The sequence below is a fragment of the Urocitellus parryii genome, chromosome 8 (assembly GCF_045843805.1).
Source record: "Urocitellus parryii isolate mUroPar1 chromosome 8, mUroPar1.hap1, whole genome shotgun sequence".
NCBI lineage: Eukaryota > Metazoa > Chordata > Mammalia > Rodentia > Sciuridae > Urocitellus > Urocitellus parryii.
Window position 1 is genome coordinate 105,434,906 of NC_135538.1, and position 17,619 is coordinate 105,452,524.

The 17,619-nt window shown below is 40.7% G+C and overlaps 1 protein-coding gene across 1 annotated transcript in view; it reads left to right on the forward strand.

The window, feature by feature from the left end:
• The first annotated feature begins 1,736 nt into the window (after positions 1–1,736).
• Positions 1,737–17,619, forward strand: part of Clic5 (chloride intracellular channel 5) — a 146,436-nt gene continuing 130,553 nt past the window's right edge. The window contains exon 1 of the mRNA XM_026394490.2: positions 1,737–2,273. Coding sequence (XP_026250275.1) covers positions 1,737–2,273 — 537 coding nt within the window. The remainder of the gene's footprint in view (positions 2,274–17,619) is intronic.

A 17,619-nucleotide genomic window follows, 5' to 3' on the forward strand; every position in this document is an offset into this window, starting at 1 on the left:
TCGCACAGGTGAGGCACTGGGTTCGAACCTCAACACCACATGAAAATAAACAAAATAAAGATATCGTGTGCATGTATGACTAAAAAAAAAATTAAAAGAAAGAAAGAAAAAATACCACAGCTGAATTCAGTTCTGCTGTCAGCTCTCTGTGAAATTGGAGCAGGTACTTCCCTTTTCTGAGTTCCGTGTTTTTCAAATGGGCAATACAATGTCAGACTGAATGAGCTGTTAGGTTAATCTCCAGATCTAAAATCATAAGGAGAATTTGTGCTGGGGTCATCGAGTTATAAATGTCTCATACTGAAACCAAAGGTAATTTATCAGATATTTTTACCTCTTAAAGCTTCCTTTTCAGTAACATAAAGGGGCTAGTGTTGATAGCCATTAAAATATGCCTCTGGCCTCTTTCCCCTTGCCCATCCTTTAATCTGTCTCAAAAGCTAGAATTTTTTAAATGCTGCTCAGGTTCCCTCCGGAGCATTCCTGGATTCAGTACTAATACCCGAGAATAAATGTAAGAGTGTTGCCATTAAGATGCCACCAAATGTTTTGAAGCCTGTCAACCAAAGTAGTAACATGTCTCAATTTTACATGATTTCTAGGCATTAGAGTCCCTTTGCGACCATCTGAGCTGTCACTTCAAAAAGAAAGATGTAGATGGCATGGTGAAGGGAAGCAGGCCTTGGCAGAACAGAGAGCACCACATTGAAACCAAAGAGCACGTGCCCTCTGCGCCTGCAGAGGACAGCTACTGGCTGGCCTTGGACATACTGGTCTTTACTGCTTATTTTAAACCTGGGACAATTGTACTTGCACTAAAAAACCTTACATAGTTTTTTGTTGTTTTTGTTTTGGTGGCTGTTAAAGTTTTAGTTTCTCTTCTTGGTCCCCCAACTACATCTAAAAATCCCCTAATAACAAAGACTGCATCTTCAACTACTTTTCTCTAGTTTTTCAGTTTAATATCCTGCACATAAGAGGATCTTTAGTGAATGTTTTGTTGCCTATGATGACCACACAGATTGAAGAGGGGAAAATAAAAACCAAAGCCATAAACCTTTGAGTGTCATTTGAGTGGTCTGTCCTGATGTGCCCATAGACCAGAGCATTTATCTTCTTTTCCTTCTGCCATTAAAGTACCTAGTGGTGTTTCCAGATAAGAAATGTAAATGGGATTCATTATCTAACAGGGATATGTATAACTCAGTCATTGCAGTTTTCTAATTCACAAAGAATTGATTTGTGCGATGGATTTGGCTGGGATAGATGGGTTACCATTGGGGAGAACTATCCATCTCCACCGGATTTCAGGAACTTCTTCCATGTTGTCACTGCTGGGAGGCAACTGGAAGAGGGGCATTAGTGACAAATGGCTAAATATTCAGAATTTTAGGGTACCCTGGGATGAGAATACAATTCAACCTCTGGTTTATCCAGAGAATCTTGGAGATACTGACAATAAGGAAAATCCCAGAGTCTTGTTGACAATATCTTTAGGAGTGAAAGAGTTAACCGAGTGTGTAAACTTCGCCTCCTGTCCAGTGGACTTGCGGTTTGCTTATTAAAGCCTCAGGTAAATGATTGTCAGAGACCTGTCATTGAGAGCCGTGGCTGGTTGCTTGCTGCGTTTCAAAAGCCCACTGATTCCTCTGCAAGACGGAGCAGCATCTTCTAGCCCTTTCCTCATTTCAGATCTCTCCAGGTCGCCTGCAGAAGGAACTAGCAGATCCACAAACATGAATGATGAAGACTACAGCAACATCTACGACACAATCCAGAAAGACAGGATATATGAGGTTCCAGAAGATAACGCAGGTCCTTTATATGATGCTGTCCAGGAAGATGACAGACCAGAAAACACCTTGTATGCCGCTGGGCTGCAAAACCACGAATACGATTCTGTGTCAGTCTATGCTGTTAGGGAGGAAGAGAACGGGTTGGGCTCTTCCCAAGCAGAAGTAGAAGACTACCTCCTGCCCGATGAGGTGTGCCCTGAGGTCCAGGATCCTCAAACAGTGGACCTCCAGGAGGACGGGGACATCTCAGTGGAAGAATTCCATTCACCATTCCAGGACCATGGGGGCTGCCCAGAGGAGCCACAGGAAAATGGAAGCAGGATAAAGGAAGACCTGCCTTCTCCTGCAAGCTTCACCATCCAGCGCTGCCAGACCTTCTTCGCCAGCAAGGACTCCCCCATCTCCTATTCTGAAACTGATGATTTGGAAAAAAATCAAACAGTTTCCATGAACCCTGAGATTTTCCTGTTCGTGAAGGTAAGAACTGCTCTGGCAGACACTTGTACACATAGGTGACAAGGTGACATCACTGCTGTTTTAGTTTGCTTTGAGTGACAAAGGAGATGTGCGTGGTTCCATGTTCCTGGACTCCCCATATATACTCAAGGGTAAGTCTGATTAAACCAGTCATTTCAGAAGGTACCTAGGACTCCCCCAAACTACAAGAATTGGAAAGTACATTTTAAATGTATATTTTATTATTGACTTCTATAAACGACGGGCAAAGCACTTTTTAAGAATTTGTACAAGTGAGCATAAATTCCTGCTCAAGTTAAGTGCATTTGGCTGTCACATTAAATTTCCTTTATCAAAAAGAAACCAAGGCTTGTAGGAGAAAGTCAAATCTACAGTCAGGTGCTAAAGTTTCCTCCTTACGTTTCTAAGGTCAGAGATACTTCAGATTACATGGTCAATAAATACTATCTCTATAACAGAACTTGCCCTTTGGCTCCAATATAATTGAAATTCTGAAGAAGTAAAATGGTTTCAGTGGTATTAAAATGCTAGCTGCATGTTAATATTTAATGCTTATAACACTGAAACTAAAAGTTTGGTGATCTTTTTATTAGACTGGTCATGATCATGAATATTATTATCAAAGTATAAAGTGAAATTCAGAGTAAAAAGAATTATGCCTTATTCAACAAGATGGCAACATTTTTTCCAACACTTCCATACATAGAATATTCATCTTTACATGAATTTTTGAATAAGAAGACAAAATTAGTAAATACTGCTATTTCTTACTAATAAAAATGATTTCTACTATGAAGCTACAATACACAGTCATTTCTTCCTTTCCTGGTTTTAATAATCTAATGAAATACACTTTTTTTACTAGATGAATAAATTGAATACTTTAATGTATTCTACTTTGTACTTTAACTGTTTTGTGTGTTCTTTATTCTACTGTAAGTGTCTTTTATAAAGTGACCTTTTTGGGTTCCTTTCTCCTCTGACCTCTGTGGAAGGTGCTAGACTCCCACACTGGAGGGGACTCTATGGTTCACCATGTTCCTAGAAGGATTAATGGCTGTGCAAGCTGGGTTTCCTCCTTTTGGGTTGCATCAACACCTGTATCCATTTGTATCTGTTCTCACCTGTACTAGCCAGTGAAAATAGCAGGCAGAAGCTGGACGCAGTGGCGCACTCCTGTAATCCCAGCGGCTTGAGAGGCTGAGGCAGGAGGATCCAAGTTCAAAGCCAGCCTCAACAACTTAGCGAGGCCCTAAACAACTCAGAGGGACCTTGCTTCAAAATTAAAAAAAAAAAAAAATTTAAAAAGGGGCTGGGATGTGGCTCAGTAGTAAAGTGCCCCTGGCTCAATCCCAGGTATCACTGAAAAAGAAAGAAAGAAAATAGCAGGAAGGCAGGTTTATAACTATATGCTCAACCAATGGTGGTGGTGGTGGTGTGTGTGTGTGTGTGTTTGTGTGTGTTACTAGGGATTGAACCCAGGCCCTATGCATGCCAGGTGCAAGCACTATACTACTGAGCTTCATCCCCTGCTTTTCAAAAAATTTTATTTTGGACCAAAGTCTCATGAAACTGCCCCTGCTGGCCTTGAATTTGTGTCTTAGCTCCCATCAACCAACATGTTTTTGAAGCTTAATCATTTCAAAGTGTTGACCAACTACTAAATTAGTTAAATATATCATTCATTTATTCCTGAAACAGCTATTGTGGCAGGCACTGGTTTCATAACAATGCAGAAAAACAAAGTCCTACCTCCCCTGCACTTTGCATTGTAGTGAGAGAAGAAACTGAGAGACAAAGAAATAAGCAAATAGAAAATGTGGCCAGTGGCAGTCATGTTAGAAAGAAATAGAGACCAGGATATGAGGGCATTCACTTGTTACTGGTGCTGTAACAATTGAGCAAAAGCGTAGTGACTTCAAAATAACACAAATGTTCTCTTCTATCTCTGGAGGTCACAAACCTGGATCAAGTGATGGGGCTAAAATCAAGGTTGCGGCAGGCTGTGTTCCTGCTGGTGGTTCAAGGGGAGCATTCCTTCTCTTTGCCATTTCTGGAAGCTAACTGTATGGCCCATGTCAATCATTGCCTTGCCTTCCTCTGATGTGACTCCTCCTGTATCTGTTTTATGGACCAATATGATTAGATTATCCCACTTGGGTAATTCAGGGTGATCTCCCCATTTTAAGATCTTTGGTTCATTCACATCTGCAAGTGCTTTCTACCATGTTTAACATTCACAGCTTCTAAGGGTAAGGGCAGGGACATATTAGGAGCCATTTTTCAACCTAGCAGGGAAGGCCAGGCAGGCAATGTTTCCCAGACACTATTGAATGAGATGAGCCCAGAACCTTCTCTTTGGTTATTTGCATGGTTCACAATTCAAAAAGCACAAAAGGGTCACTCTGGAACCATATTCCCTCAGACATCCCATCTCCACCTCCTGAGGCAAGCCATTCTAAACATTTCCATGGAACATGCTTCCCCAAATTTTCTGTGCACTTTTCTGGCAATTATGGGTCTAAGTTCATATATTTGAAATTCTCTTTTTGTTTTCCTTTTATTTGATACAGAAGTTATTACACCACATGCTCTATCATGCACCTTGCTTTGAGGGGGGGAGTCTCATTTATTGCAATGGAATTCAGACACTTTAAAATTCACAACATAAGTGTACACTTCTATGAACTTCGACAAAGGTTTTCAGTCTTGTAACCGTGACATAGAACTTTTCTATCACGACAGGAAAAAAACTCCCTCAAGCCTCTTCTTTCTATCCCTATAGTTTTGTCTTTTCAAAAATATCATACAAATGGAATTCAACTCTATGTAGTCTTTGGATATGGTTTCTTTCATAATTTTTTCCATGAATCATCCATGTTGAGATATATCAGTTGTTTATATATATATATATATCAGTTGTTGGTTCCTTTCTATTTCTGAATAGTACTCAATCACACATATGTACCATAATTTGTTGATGCATTTGGCAGCTGATGTGCACTTGGATTCTCCCCAGCTTTTGACTATTAATAAGGAGGCTTCAATAAACGTATGAGTTTTGTATTGATTATGTCTTCATTTCTTTTCGGTAAGTGCTTAAGAGTAGAATTATTAAGTTACACGATCAGTGAAACTTATTTTAAAATTTTTTTTCAGATTGTTTCAAAGTAGTTGCCAAAATTAGCATGAGACTTCTAGTTGTGTTCTTTCCAGTCCTTGGCCTTACCAGTCTCTTAAATTGTGGGCATAGTGGTATATGTATGACAGTATTTTACTTCAGTTTTAGTGTTCATTTTTCTATTTACTAATGATGCTGAGCATCTTTTTGTACATTTATTACCCATTTTTATGTCTTCTTTGGTGAAATATCTATTCAGATATTTTGCTTATTATTATTATCCTTTAAGTATTTTATCTCCTTACTACTAAATTATAAAAGTTCTTTATATATTCAATATATAATTTTTTCTCAGATAAATGTTTTGAAAATAGTTTAAAAGTTTGTGTCTTGATTTTTATTTTTATAACAGTATCTTTTGAAGAGCAGAGTTTTTCTCATTTTTATTTTAAGACAGTCCATTGTCTTAGTTTGCTTGTGAACCTACAAAAATGATTACTATAACAGATTACCTGATGCTGGGTAATTTATGAAGAAAAAAAATGTTTTGGCTCATGATTCTGCTGGCTGGAAAGTCCAAAGAGCATGGTGTGCCATCTAGTTGTTAGAATATGGTGGAGAAGTGGAGAGGGAACAAACTATGTCCAAAAGGGGCACCTGTGTGAGCAAGGAAGAAACACAGTCCTGTGAGAACTACATTAAACCCTCCTAAGTGTAATTCCTTTGTGATCTAATCATGTCTCCATGGGGCTACTACCACCTCAATGCCAGTGCCCTGGGGACCAAGCCTCCACCACATAAGTCTTTGAGGGACACACCCAAACCATATCCAAACCATAGCATCTATTTATCAATTTTTTCCACACTTTGTGCTTTTTGTGTCCTAAGAAATGTTTGTCTAACCCAGAGTCATGAAGTGTGTGTGTGTGTGTGTGTTTCCAGTACTGGGGATCAAACCCAGGACCTCACATATGCTAGGTAGGCACTCCACACTCAGCCACACCCCACTCCAAAGATTTTTTTTCCTGTTTTTATCTAAAAATTTTTTAACTTCAGTTCTCTGATCTATCTCACATTCATTACGCATATTGTCCAAATTATGGTTTGTTTTCTTTCCTTTTTTTCTTCCTTCTTCCCTTCCCTCCCCCTTTCTCGTATCCTTCCTTTCTGTGAATGTAAATATATTGATTGATTTTCAAATGGTAAGCCACCCTTTCATTTCTGCACACCTGTAATCCCAGTGACTCTGGTTGCTGAGGCAGTAGGACCATGATTTGTTATTTTATATATTTCTAGATTTGATTTGATACGATTTTGTGAAAAGATTTTTGCACAGATGTTCATGATGAGCATTATTCTGTACATTTATTTTAATTTATCTGCTTTTGGTTCTAGGATAATGCTCACCTCATAAAATGAGCTGGGCATGTCTTTCCTTTTCTATTTTCTGAAAGAGTGTTTTGTGAAATTGGTATTCTGTCTTTTTATTTATTTATTTATTTGTTCTAATCCATGACAGCAGAATGCATTTTGATTCATAGGACACAAATGGAGCCCAATTTTTCATTTCTCTGGTTGTACACAAAGTAGAGTCACACCATTTGTGTCTTCGTACATGTATGTAGGGTCATGATGTCTTAAGAGCTTGATAGAATTCAGCAGTGAAACCATCCTTACTAGAGATTTCTTGGTGTAGAGAGTTATTTCCCCCCTTGAAAATTCACTGTATGTGATAGAGACAGGGTTATTCTGTTCTCCTCCTCCTCCTCCTCCTCCTCCCCCTCCTTCTTCTTTTTAAATCAGTGAGTTTGTTAATTTGTTCTTCCAGTTATTTGTTGTTAGCCAGATATGGTGCTGCACATCTGTAATCCCAGTGACTCTGGTTGCTGAGGCAGTAAGATCATGAGTTCAAGGCCAGCCCTGGTCAACTTAGCAAGACACTATGTCAAAATAAAAAAAAATAAAATAAAATAAAAAGGGGTGGAGATGCAGCTCGGTGGAGAGCATTTGCCCAGCATGCATGAAGCCCCAGGTTTGATCCAAAAAGTTACTTGTTGTTTAATATAAGTTGTTCAATCTATCATCAATTTCACCTCAATATGTATTCTTCTACCTTATTGTGCGTATGGTGTGTGTTTATACAGCAACTTTAATATCCGTATATAATAATTTTACTATTTTAGCCATCTCTACATTGATTTTTCCTGTTGGTTTTAAGGTTGCATTTTTTTTGTAATTTGTGTACTCTGGTAATATATTTTGGTTTCCAGACAAAGTTGTTGGATACTAGATTTTGCTGTATTCCTTTAAAAATATGTTAGGCCCCATTCTAGAAGGCAGGGAAGTTACTTTGAATGAATTGGATCCTTTAGAAACTTCTTTTCGGCTTTGTAAGGGTGGGTCCAGAAGAGCCCTCTTCTAGAGCGAATTTGACTCCACTACTGAAGCAATATCCTTCGGAGGATTCTACCCATCGCTTTCTGCAACAAGAGATTGTTTTGGTCAGCTTGGTCACCGCTGAGACCCAAAGTCCTGACAAGAACAATGCAGAGAAGGAAAAGTTTATTTGGGCTCATAGTTTCAGAGCTCTCAGTCCACAGACAGCAGACTCTGTAGCTCTGGGCCTGAGAAATGGCAGAGAGCCTTGTGGCAGAAGGGTGTGGTGGAGGAAACAGCTCAGGACATGGTGACAAGGAAGCAGAGAGAGAACTCCACTTACCAGGGACAAAATATAACAGAGGTATTTTTGCTCTGCCTTCTGAGAACACAAACTATTAGCAGATTTAAGGTGAGACTCTAGGATTGTTTCTGCTTCTGATTTCCAGTTCTTTCCCCACACTTGGTTGTTTCTTTAACGTGCCTATGCAGATCAGAACTTGGCCAAAGTTTCAAGGGGACTCATGTGCAGATTTAGAGTATGGACATGCTCTCTCTCTCTCTCCCCCATCTTCTTTGATATTTTTATCTGCAAATTCTAGCTGCCCCAATCGACTCAAACTCCAAACTCCATTTTCTAATCAACCTAGAGAGACTGCCAGTCTTTATTTGGCCCTGTGCTATCTGTTCCCAATTTTTGAAAACTGTCACTTCCTATAGTTTTTCTGCTAGTAATATTCTAGTTGTCAAGGGAAAAATTTGATTTCTTTTACCCTGTTTTAACCAAAAGTGCAGGTTGTTGCGACTGACTTTAAGACCTTGGTTTCTGTTGAGTTGCTTCTCTTTTTCTTTCTTCCCAGAAAATTGGCTTCTTGATTTCAAGTTTGAATTAAAATTTAGAGTACAGCTCAACGGGACTAAAATCCAATGATAATGACATTAAAGTGACATGATAGGATAACAGATACAGCAAAATATTTTGGCCTTCTGGAAAAAGGTTCTTTTCTGATTCTTCTTCTTGCTGTCTTTTGCAAAATCTTTATCTTTTATCTTTAAGTTCTCAGCAATGAGGAAATAGAAAAAAAAAAAAAAAAAACCAGATGTCCTAACTAATCATTCGCTGATACAAGCCTCATTTTAAACCCTCTTACCATTTAAGAGGTGAATTCCTTTGGAAAATTGTAGGGAAAAAATGGGTTTTATTACTGCCAAAATGGAATTCTGCTCTAAAGTTATATTCTGATACCTGAGTCCAGAATGTAGGAATTGTAACGTGCACATGAGAAAGATGCATTGTCAGGCAGCTCCGCTTCAAGATGGATGACATTCCTCAAAATTAGAGACTGTGAATAGAACATGTGTTTTAGTGCAGATGCTAAGTGACTTGCACATTCTTATGAGGACAAAGATTAGAAAGTCAGACTTGAAACTAGGCCCATTTTTATGCTTTAACTGCAGAACCCCCTCACCTCCTTCCATGATCCTTGAGGTCAACAGTAGTGCCCAGGCCTGTCAAAAGCCACCAGTGTCTACCGACAGGCCTGGGTGGGCAACAGTCAATGGCAACAGCCAAGCAACAAGAGGGTACATTGTTTAGGAAACAACTGATGTTCTCAGGTTTCAGTGATCACACCCTCAAGGTAAACATGCAAGGTGGCAATAAATAACTGGTAAGAGTACTTATTGTTCACTGGACCAAAACACAGGACAGCACATTTTTCTCTTTACAGAAATATTTTTGTTATGTTCTTCTGTGGTGACAAGGAAGGAAATAATGTGGCAGGTAGTTTTTTAATGTTGACAATAGCAACTCTCTGAAAATTGGTTTGGTTCTTCTAGAATTGCAGTATTCAAAATCGTAGCCATTAGCCACTAATGGCTATTTAAGTTTATATTAGTCAAAATTTTAGTTCTTCAGTCATACCCACCATATTTCAAGTGCTCAACAGCCATGTCTGGCTACTGGCTACTGCATTGGGAAGTGCAAATGTAGAACTTCTCTGTCATCCCAGGACATTCCACAAGACAGTGTTTGTTGTTGTTGGATGATCAGATCTATGTTCAGCTCTGAGATGAAATCCAATCAGTTATGTAGCCACTGGCCCTTCTCTGGGCTTTATTCTAGTATGGTAGGTGATTTGGTTTAGTGAGATAGAAGAATGCTCATATCCATGAGAATAAAGACACAACCATGAAAATGATCCACTTTGCTAAAAAGGGTCTATGATATAAGTTTGTATGTATCAATTGGTTTTAAATGATAATATTTATACAGAGCTACACAACTAGAATCAACTCTTGCAAATCTCATCCATTTGGCAAAACCCGGGCCCACTGAAAGTCTATCTGAGGCAAGGGGATCTATCAGAGCTGCAGAAACCTTGAGAACTAAAGATGTTACCACTCCAGTCATGAGGGCCGAATGCAGACAGAAAGATCAGAATCTTTCATTTGACCATCCTCATCCCCAATCTAAACAACTTAACAGATAGCCAATGATATTAAATAATTATTGATAGACACACACACACACACACACACACACACACAAATATCCTTACCAAGTTAAAGCAAGGAAAGGCATCCAGAGTGGGAGAGTGAGTTGTTACAAATACTCAGAAAAGATGAAGGTCAAGGTTGAATAACTATCTTGTGAGTATAGTTAGTTCTAACTCTATAATACAAACTTTATAACTGCAAGAATGAGCCTCAGGTTAATTTCCTGTACTTCCCTATCTGTCCCTTTAATACATCTTGAATCAACAGATGGATACATCTTTATTGAACCTGTACTCTGCACTTCATGTGCAGACAGCGTGAGAGGTAGAAAAACAGTTCAAGGTAGGGCCCCGTTAAATGAGGCTCTGATCAGCTGGTTCAGGAGGAAGGATTAACACATGAAAGATATACAAATTAATACTAGAGTCCTGATAGGGTCAGCTTTTAGAATATATGATGCATGATACAAAATAAGCACAATAGAGCTGCAAATGGAGAGCAAAAGTCATTTTATTTCAATTTCAACTTTGTATCTCTGTATTATTAAGATCATTTAGAATCCAGTAAGTGGCAGGTATCCTGCTAGGTTACTGAAATTATAAAAATTAAGAAAGGACTTGCAAGGTGAGATGAGGAACACCCTTATCTTCCCCACAAATGTGGCCATATGATGTAATACTGTGAGGGGAAGGAGTGAGCAATTTTTCAGGAAGAGAGAGGATGTACTCCCAACTCAACATGGGAGTGGGTCATAAAGGTCCTAAAGAAACTCAGTCGGAACAGGAGAGAAGCCAGTCAGGTAGTGGCAGTCATCTCAGGGTTATTTGGGATCAGCAAGTGGCTCACAGCGTATGTGTTGGAGGAAGGGGAGAGTAAATAGATGATGCTGAAAATCAAGTTTGGTAACTTCCAGTGAAGACTCTGTGCCAATGAAGGAGGCTAAACTTTACCTGTAAGCACAGGGATGTCACCAAAAGTTAAGCAGTTAGCAGGCTGAGATAAAAAGTATGCAACAATCTGGGCATGTGTGGCACATGCCTGTAGTCCCAGCGGCTCGGGAGGCTGAGGCAGGAGGATCACAAGTTCAAAGCCAGCCTCAGCAACCTATGGAGGCCCTAAGCAACTCAGCAAGACTCTGTCTCTAAATAAAATACAAAAAAAAAAAAAAAAAAAGGTGGGGCAGGCTGGGGATGTGGCCTGTATTCAGTCTCCGGTACCAAACAAAAGTATGCGACACAGTACTACAGGTGAGAGATGATGAGGGTCTAAACTAACAAAAGGAGCAGTGAAATAAAAAGCAATGAGAATAACTTTGAAAACCCTGTAGGAGAAAGAACTTCTGAGCAAGGTGCCCAGTTAAGTGTGGAAGATTATGGGAATTACAATACCACTAATTAGGGAAGAGCAAGCGCTTGGGGGAAGGAAGGAGTGGAAGAGAGGCTATTTTCATTTTTTTTTTCTTTGTTGGTACCAGGGATGGAACCTAGAGGTGCTTCATCACTGAGCCACATCTCCAACCATTTTTTGTATTTTCTTTAGAGACAGGGTCTCACTGAGTTGCTTAAGGCCTCGCTAAGTTGCTGAGGCTGGTTTTGAACTCGTGATCTTCCTGCCTCAGCCTCCTGATCTTCTGGCGTTACAGGCGTTTACCACCATGTACAGTGGAAAATTGTCAATATTTTAATGTGCCCTTGGACTTGTTGATCTGCCTAGTAGGAGACATTTGAGTAAGAAACTCAAAAGAAGGACAAGATTAGAGATAGGCATTCCATTGGCTTGTAGAGATAATAGGGTAGTCATTGATGTAAACAGGGTCTTCCCAGAAGACAGTGGAATATTGGGAAACAAGGCTTTCCAGTACATGGTACACAAGGGTTTGGCAGTAAATGGTTAACAATGGCTCTCTGGTGGAGGGAAATGCTCCTTTTTAGAATTTGCTGATTTCCATACCTCATTGCACTGGCTGATGGCTACCAGTGCAGTATCATGGACTAGGGAACTGGGAAGAGTTGCAGCGTTGATGCTTGGGATCTGGGACCAGGGCTTCATACACCACTATGCAGACTTACCACACAGCAAGGCACTTGGCCAAGGGGGTGGGGAAGAAGCTGGCATTCAGCCAAGCCCACCTGGGCTGTCAGGCCCCTACAGGGATGCTTCTGTGGGGAGGGGGCACCTTATTTTACTTCATTTTTCCACAGGGGGCGTCTATTCCTTCCTCTGTCCAGAGAGTCAATGATTAGTCCTGAGGAACAGCATTTATGCCATGGGGAAAGACGATCCACCTGGACAAAACCAAACCAAAAAAAGTGGACGAACAGGCTGAAATCCAAGCACTGCCCCTTTCTAGTTTGATGTCTTGGTCAAGTTACTTTGCATCTCTATGCCTCCATTTCATCATTTTTAGAGCTTCAGTAAATTAGACATAAAATTTAACGTCATAACCATTAGTAATTGTTCAGTTCAGAGGCATTAAATATATTTAATTTCACATTGCTTCTCTATCAGATCACCACTGTACCCAGGGAACTCTTACCATGCAACGCTGAAACTCTGTACTCATTATATAAAATCTCCCCTGCTCCAGTCTTTGGAAATCACCATTCTTTCTGTCTCTGGGAATTTGACTATGGTAGGTATCTTTTTTTTTTTTCCTTGTAGCAAAATTCCTTTATAAAATTCAGCATCAATTAAGAATTTGTCCTCATTGGAAAAAAAAAATAGTTAAACAGTTGGGCACAGTAGCTCAGAAGACGGAGACAGGAAGATTGAAAGTTCCAGGATAGCAGGATAGCCTTGGCAACTTGGCGAGACCATCTCAAAAAAATGAAAAATAAAAAGGGCTGGGAATTTTGTTCAGTGGTAGAGCTGCCTTGGGTCCAATCCCAGTACAAAAGAAAGAGAGAGAGAGAGAGAGAGAGAGAGAGAGAGAGAGAGAGAGAGAGAGAGAGAGAGAGGAAGAAAGAAAGAAAGAAAGAAAGAAAGAGAAAAAGAACAAGAAAAAAGAAAGGAAAAGATGAAATTCATATGATTTTCCTTATGTAAGGTACATACCATAGGATTGGACCCAGGGCTACCACTGAACAAAATTTCCAGCCCTTTTTATTTATTTATTTATTTTTGAGATGGTCTTGCCAAGTTGCCAAGGCTATCATGGAACTTGCCTTCCTATTCAGCTCTGTGTCTTCCATAATTGTCTAGCACAGCATATGTTAAAGTGGTGGCTGTCCTTCATCGAATGAATCCTCTGTGCTAGCTGAACTCTGTGCTAGTCCTCTGTGCTAGTCCTCTGTGATAGACCCTGCTTCAAAGACTTTCAGCTCAGTGGAAGAGATATACTTCTAGTCCCAAGCATTTCAGATAAGCGATATTCAACCAACCGTACCACACATTTGTAGGGAAATTTCACTAACATATTGGGATGGAGCATAGGGGGATGAAAGTGGAGATAGGAGACAAATACGTTTATACATGGGGATTGACCTGGACTATAGACAGTCTTGGAATAGCAGTTGAAACTTTTAGAGTCTGTTTGGTTTTGTTCTGCAGCAGGGAGCTGCTGGGGGTTGAACAAGGAAATTATAAGGTCAGAAGTGTGCTGGGAGGAAGATGATTTTGGCCATGGTGGGCTTTACAGTCAATCTTTCTCTTATTACCTCAGGGCAGAGAAGGAAGCACAGACCTGCCAGAATCTTCCCACCAGACCTTTAGGATTGCTTTCCTGAATGCCTGCCTGTCCTTGTTTGCCAAACCATGCAGTTATGGGCACAGATGATGGATGCCCTCATGAAAAATCAGTAGGTGGGGCAGCATTCCCCAACCTCCCCCAACCAGGACATTCCAAGCATCAATATCCACCCCTCCCCTTGCAGAAAAAAAAAGTGTTTATTTTATCTCAATAAAAAGTTTGAATGGGAACTCTTAATCCTCTGACCAAAATCACTTTGGACAATTTCTTGCTGACCTCAGAGTACATGGCAAAGTCACCTGATCTTAACATTTCATGAAGCAGTATCTAGTCCTCCAAGATTGTAAACTGTCAAATCTCAAGTTAGAGAGCTCTTCAGGGCAGGGTTACGGAATGGAATGCCTCTCCCCAGGGTAAAGTTCTCATCAGACTCCTGAGGCAATTGATCCCAGCAGCCACTGCGCACCACAACTAAAAATAGACACAGTATAAAACCCCAGCTCCCAGGGAAGCTCAGAGAAAATAGTTTGCTGAGAGAAGCAGCCCAGAGCCTGATAAAGCGGGGCCTGGTATTTTCAGCACGTTGTGAGACATGATGTATTTCCTGGGATGGCTGCTGCCAACCTTGGGTGATTAAAGTGGATTTGCTAGGTGGGAGGAAAGGGTACTTTCTAAATTATGACAGGTCTCAAAGATTATCCGGTGAAACCCCTCAGTTTACAGAGGCGCTCAACACTTATCTCTCTTCTACCTGCGTACTTGGAACCTTTTTGTCACTTAGCAAATGTTGAGTGAACCTGGCTCAATTCCTAGCTTCAGAGTCTCTGCTAAGTGTCACATCCAGGACAGCCAAGTAGAACCTCTATATTGCTGTTTTCTTATCCTCTGGTTTTCTTTCAGGGCATTGCATTTATTTGCTGGTTGTCTGTCTGCCCTATAGAAAGTTGGTCGGTCACGGGGCAGGGACTTGGCCTGGCTGGAGTCTGGCACATGAATAAGTGTTCTGACCATGCACTGTGCATCAGGCCCTGCCCTCCTTTCTCTGTAGTCTCTTTCTGTAACTCTCATCTCTTGGAAGTTGGCTTTTCTGTGTTTGGCTTCTGTCTTTTCTTATGTCTCATGTTTTCTCCTTGATTGGTTGGTTGGTTGGTTTCTCTTTTGGTCTTAGATATTTTATGTATTTTCTAGCTCTTCTAGTACATTGTTGCTTTTAACAATCATCTTTATTTTTAAAACTCTGATATTTTCTCTGGATGGTCCTTTCCCAAGCTTTCCATGCCACATTATGAGGGCAGAGACACTGGAGAGGCCAAGCCAATCATTTTTCCTTGAGGGTGAACAGGAGGGGAATAGATCTCCAAACACCAGAGTAAGAAAGGCTTTACCCTGGCACTGCCACAGCTACATGGGAAGCATGAGCTGTCCCCAGACCATCAGAGGCTTCTTGAGGTAAAAACTTCCATTGAGAGCCCAGGGATGAATGCCAGGCTTCCAGTGCTCTGCTCAGAACTGAGAGGTGGCAGAGGGCTAGTGTCCCATAGAGTGCTCCTAAGATGGATTTTCAGAGAGTCCCTCCACTTGAATCTACATCACATCTCTTACCCACTATGGAATGGCCAGTTCCAAGCTTACAGCTTCTCCAAGGGTCTGGAAAGCAACGTACATGGTCCCCTTCTCTTCCTTTGCAGCTTCCTTGGGATTTATTCTGGGCTACAGAGTTTTCTGTTCTGTATCACCAGTCAACATGCTCCAAGCTGCCTTCTCTATTCCAGAAATTCGTCTAAACCCTTTGTCCATCAGTGACCCCATCTCATTTTCTTTGCTGTTTTAAGGTCATTCTTCTCCATATGTCTACTCTTTGATTTCAGCAGGGTCTCAGAAGAATCTGCGGGCAGTGATCTTTTAGTCATCGTGTATGAACTAAGGTTCCTACATGCAGTTTGGGAACTGGTGAATTTCAAGTATTTAAACAGGGCTCTTGACTGCAGGACATCTCAGCACCTTTAATTTGCAAATATGGATTGCAAATCTCAAAGAGAGGTTGTGGTATTGAGACTATCCCAATTATTTGACCACAGGAATTTCTTTCTTTTCAGGGAAATCTCATCCTGTTAACATTCCAAATATATATATGCTGGAAAATACTGAATTTACTGGTATGCAAAAGCTCTGGGAATGCAGAAGACATGTTTGCTATATGTATGTACAAAAGGAAACTGAGTCAATGGTCCTAAATACCCCCCCCAACCCTACACAAAGAGCACATTTACTTCACTGTGGAAATGCCTTATCTCATACAGTGAGTGTAATGGAAAGAATACACAGGCCAAACTCAGGTGAGCAAAACCACCTGAGATATGCGGATTAACTTCTCTGAGCCCCAATTTCCATATCTCTAAGATAGGCATCATATCTTCTCCTTCCATTTCATAAGGCAGTTATATCTCATATAAAATATGAGACAGTATTTTTTTCCAATGTAAAGCACTAAATGAACACAAGGAATTATTATTGTTGTGAAATTCAATTACTGGGTCGCAGAAGTTAGAACATAAAGACGTCTGAACATTCTTTACACACTTCACACGGCGGTTGCCCAGTCGTCCTGCATGTAGAGACGAGATGGCCTGAGCAACAATAACAGAGAGAAGAACACTTAGAAGCAAAGGAAAGAAACCCGAATCATTTACAGGGTGTGGACCCAGGGCTGAGGTAGTTCACTCTCCCTGGGCAAGAGAAGACCTTGCGATAGAGACACAGACACTGAGAGGTCCCTAGATCTGGAAGAGACCATGGATGTCATTTGATCCAACTTGTTTGTTTTCCACCTGTAGAAACTGTGGCCCAGAGAGCTTCTGTCATTTGCCACCTATGACAATGGTAGGGGCAGAGCCAGCAGGCAGGTCTCCACTCTCCCTGTCATCAATCAACCAGCCTGGAACACAGACTGACCTCTGCCTGGGGCAGGGCCTGCGCTAGGGAACTGCTCTCCACCTGAAGGAGCCAAGTGCTGGGGAGCAGGAGAAACAGCAAACACTAGAAGGCTGGTATTCCATGACTGGGTGGTTCTGTGAAGTATTCTAAGTAGTCAGAAAATGGGAGGTGTTGGTGGTGTCTAGACAGAACAACTTTTCTTTTGTAGTTAAGATTTTCCACTTTCAGAAATTCTGCCCTTTTGCCTCAAAGAGTCCTCAAGGAAGAGAATGCACACAGAAAGACAGACAAATATACATACACACATGCACACACACAAACTCACATATAATGACTTTCAGGAGCAGTTACTGTTTTCTTTCTTATTTTTTTGTCATCTTAGGATACTTTGAGATATATGCTTCATGTCTCAAATACAGATTGAAGAATCTGTTGTAAATGTGGGGAGCAGTTTCTTAACCTTAAAAACACCAAGAAAAAAAGGGGACCAGTTGAGAGGGTTCTGCTTGAAATATATCTGGTGCCATCTCTAAAGTGTCTCAGAGCCTACGCTTTTGCGGCTAAGAAGCAAAAGAGAAAATACCCATTTCCCTGGCAACAACTCTTGTTTAGTCTTAAAATAATATTCCTATGTTTTGGAAGAGCAGGGCACCTATTAGGGTTTTAATTTCTATGGTTTACAGAGCAGCAAATTGGTCTGGCATCTGTTAGGAACTCTGCCCTAACGC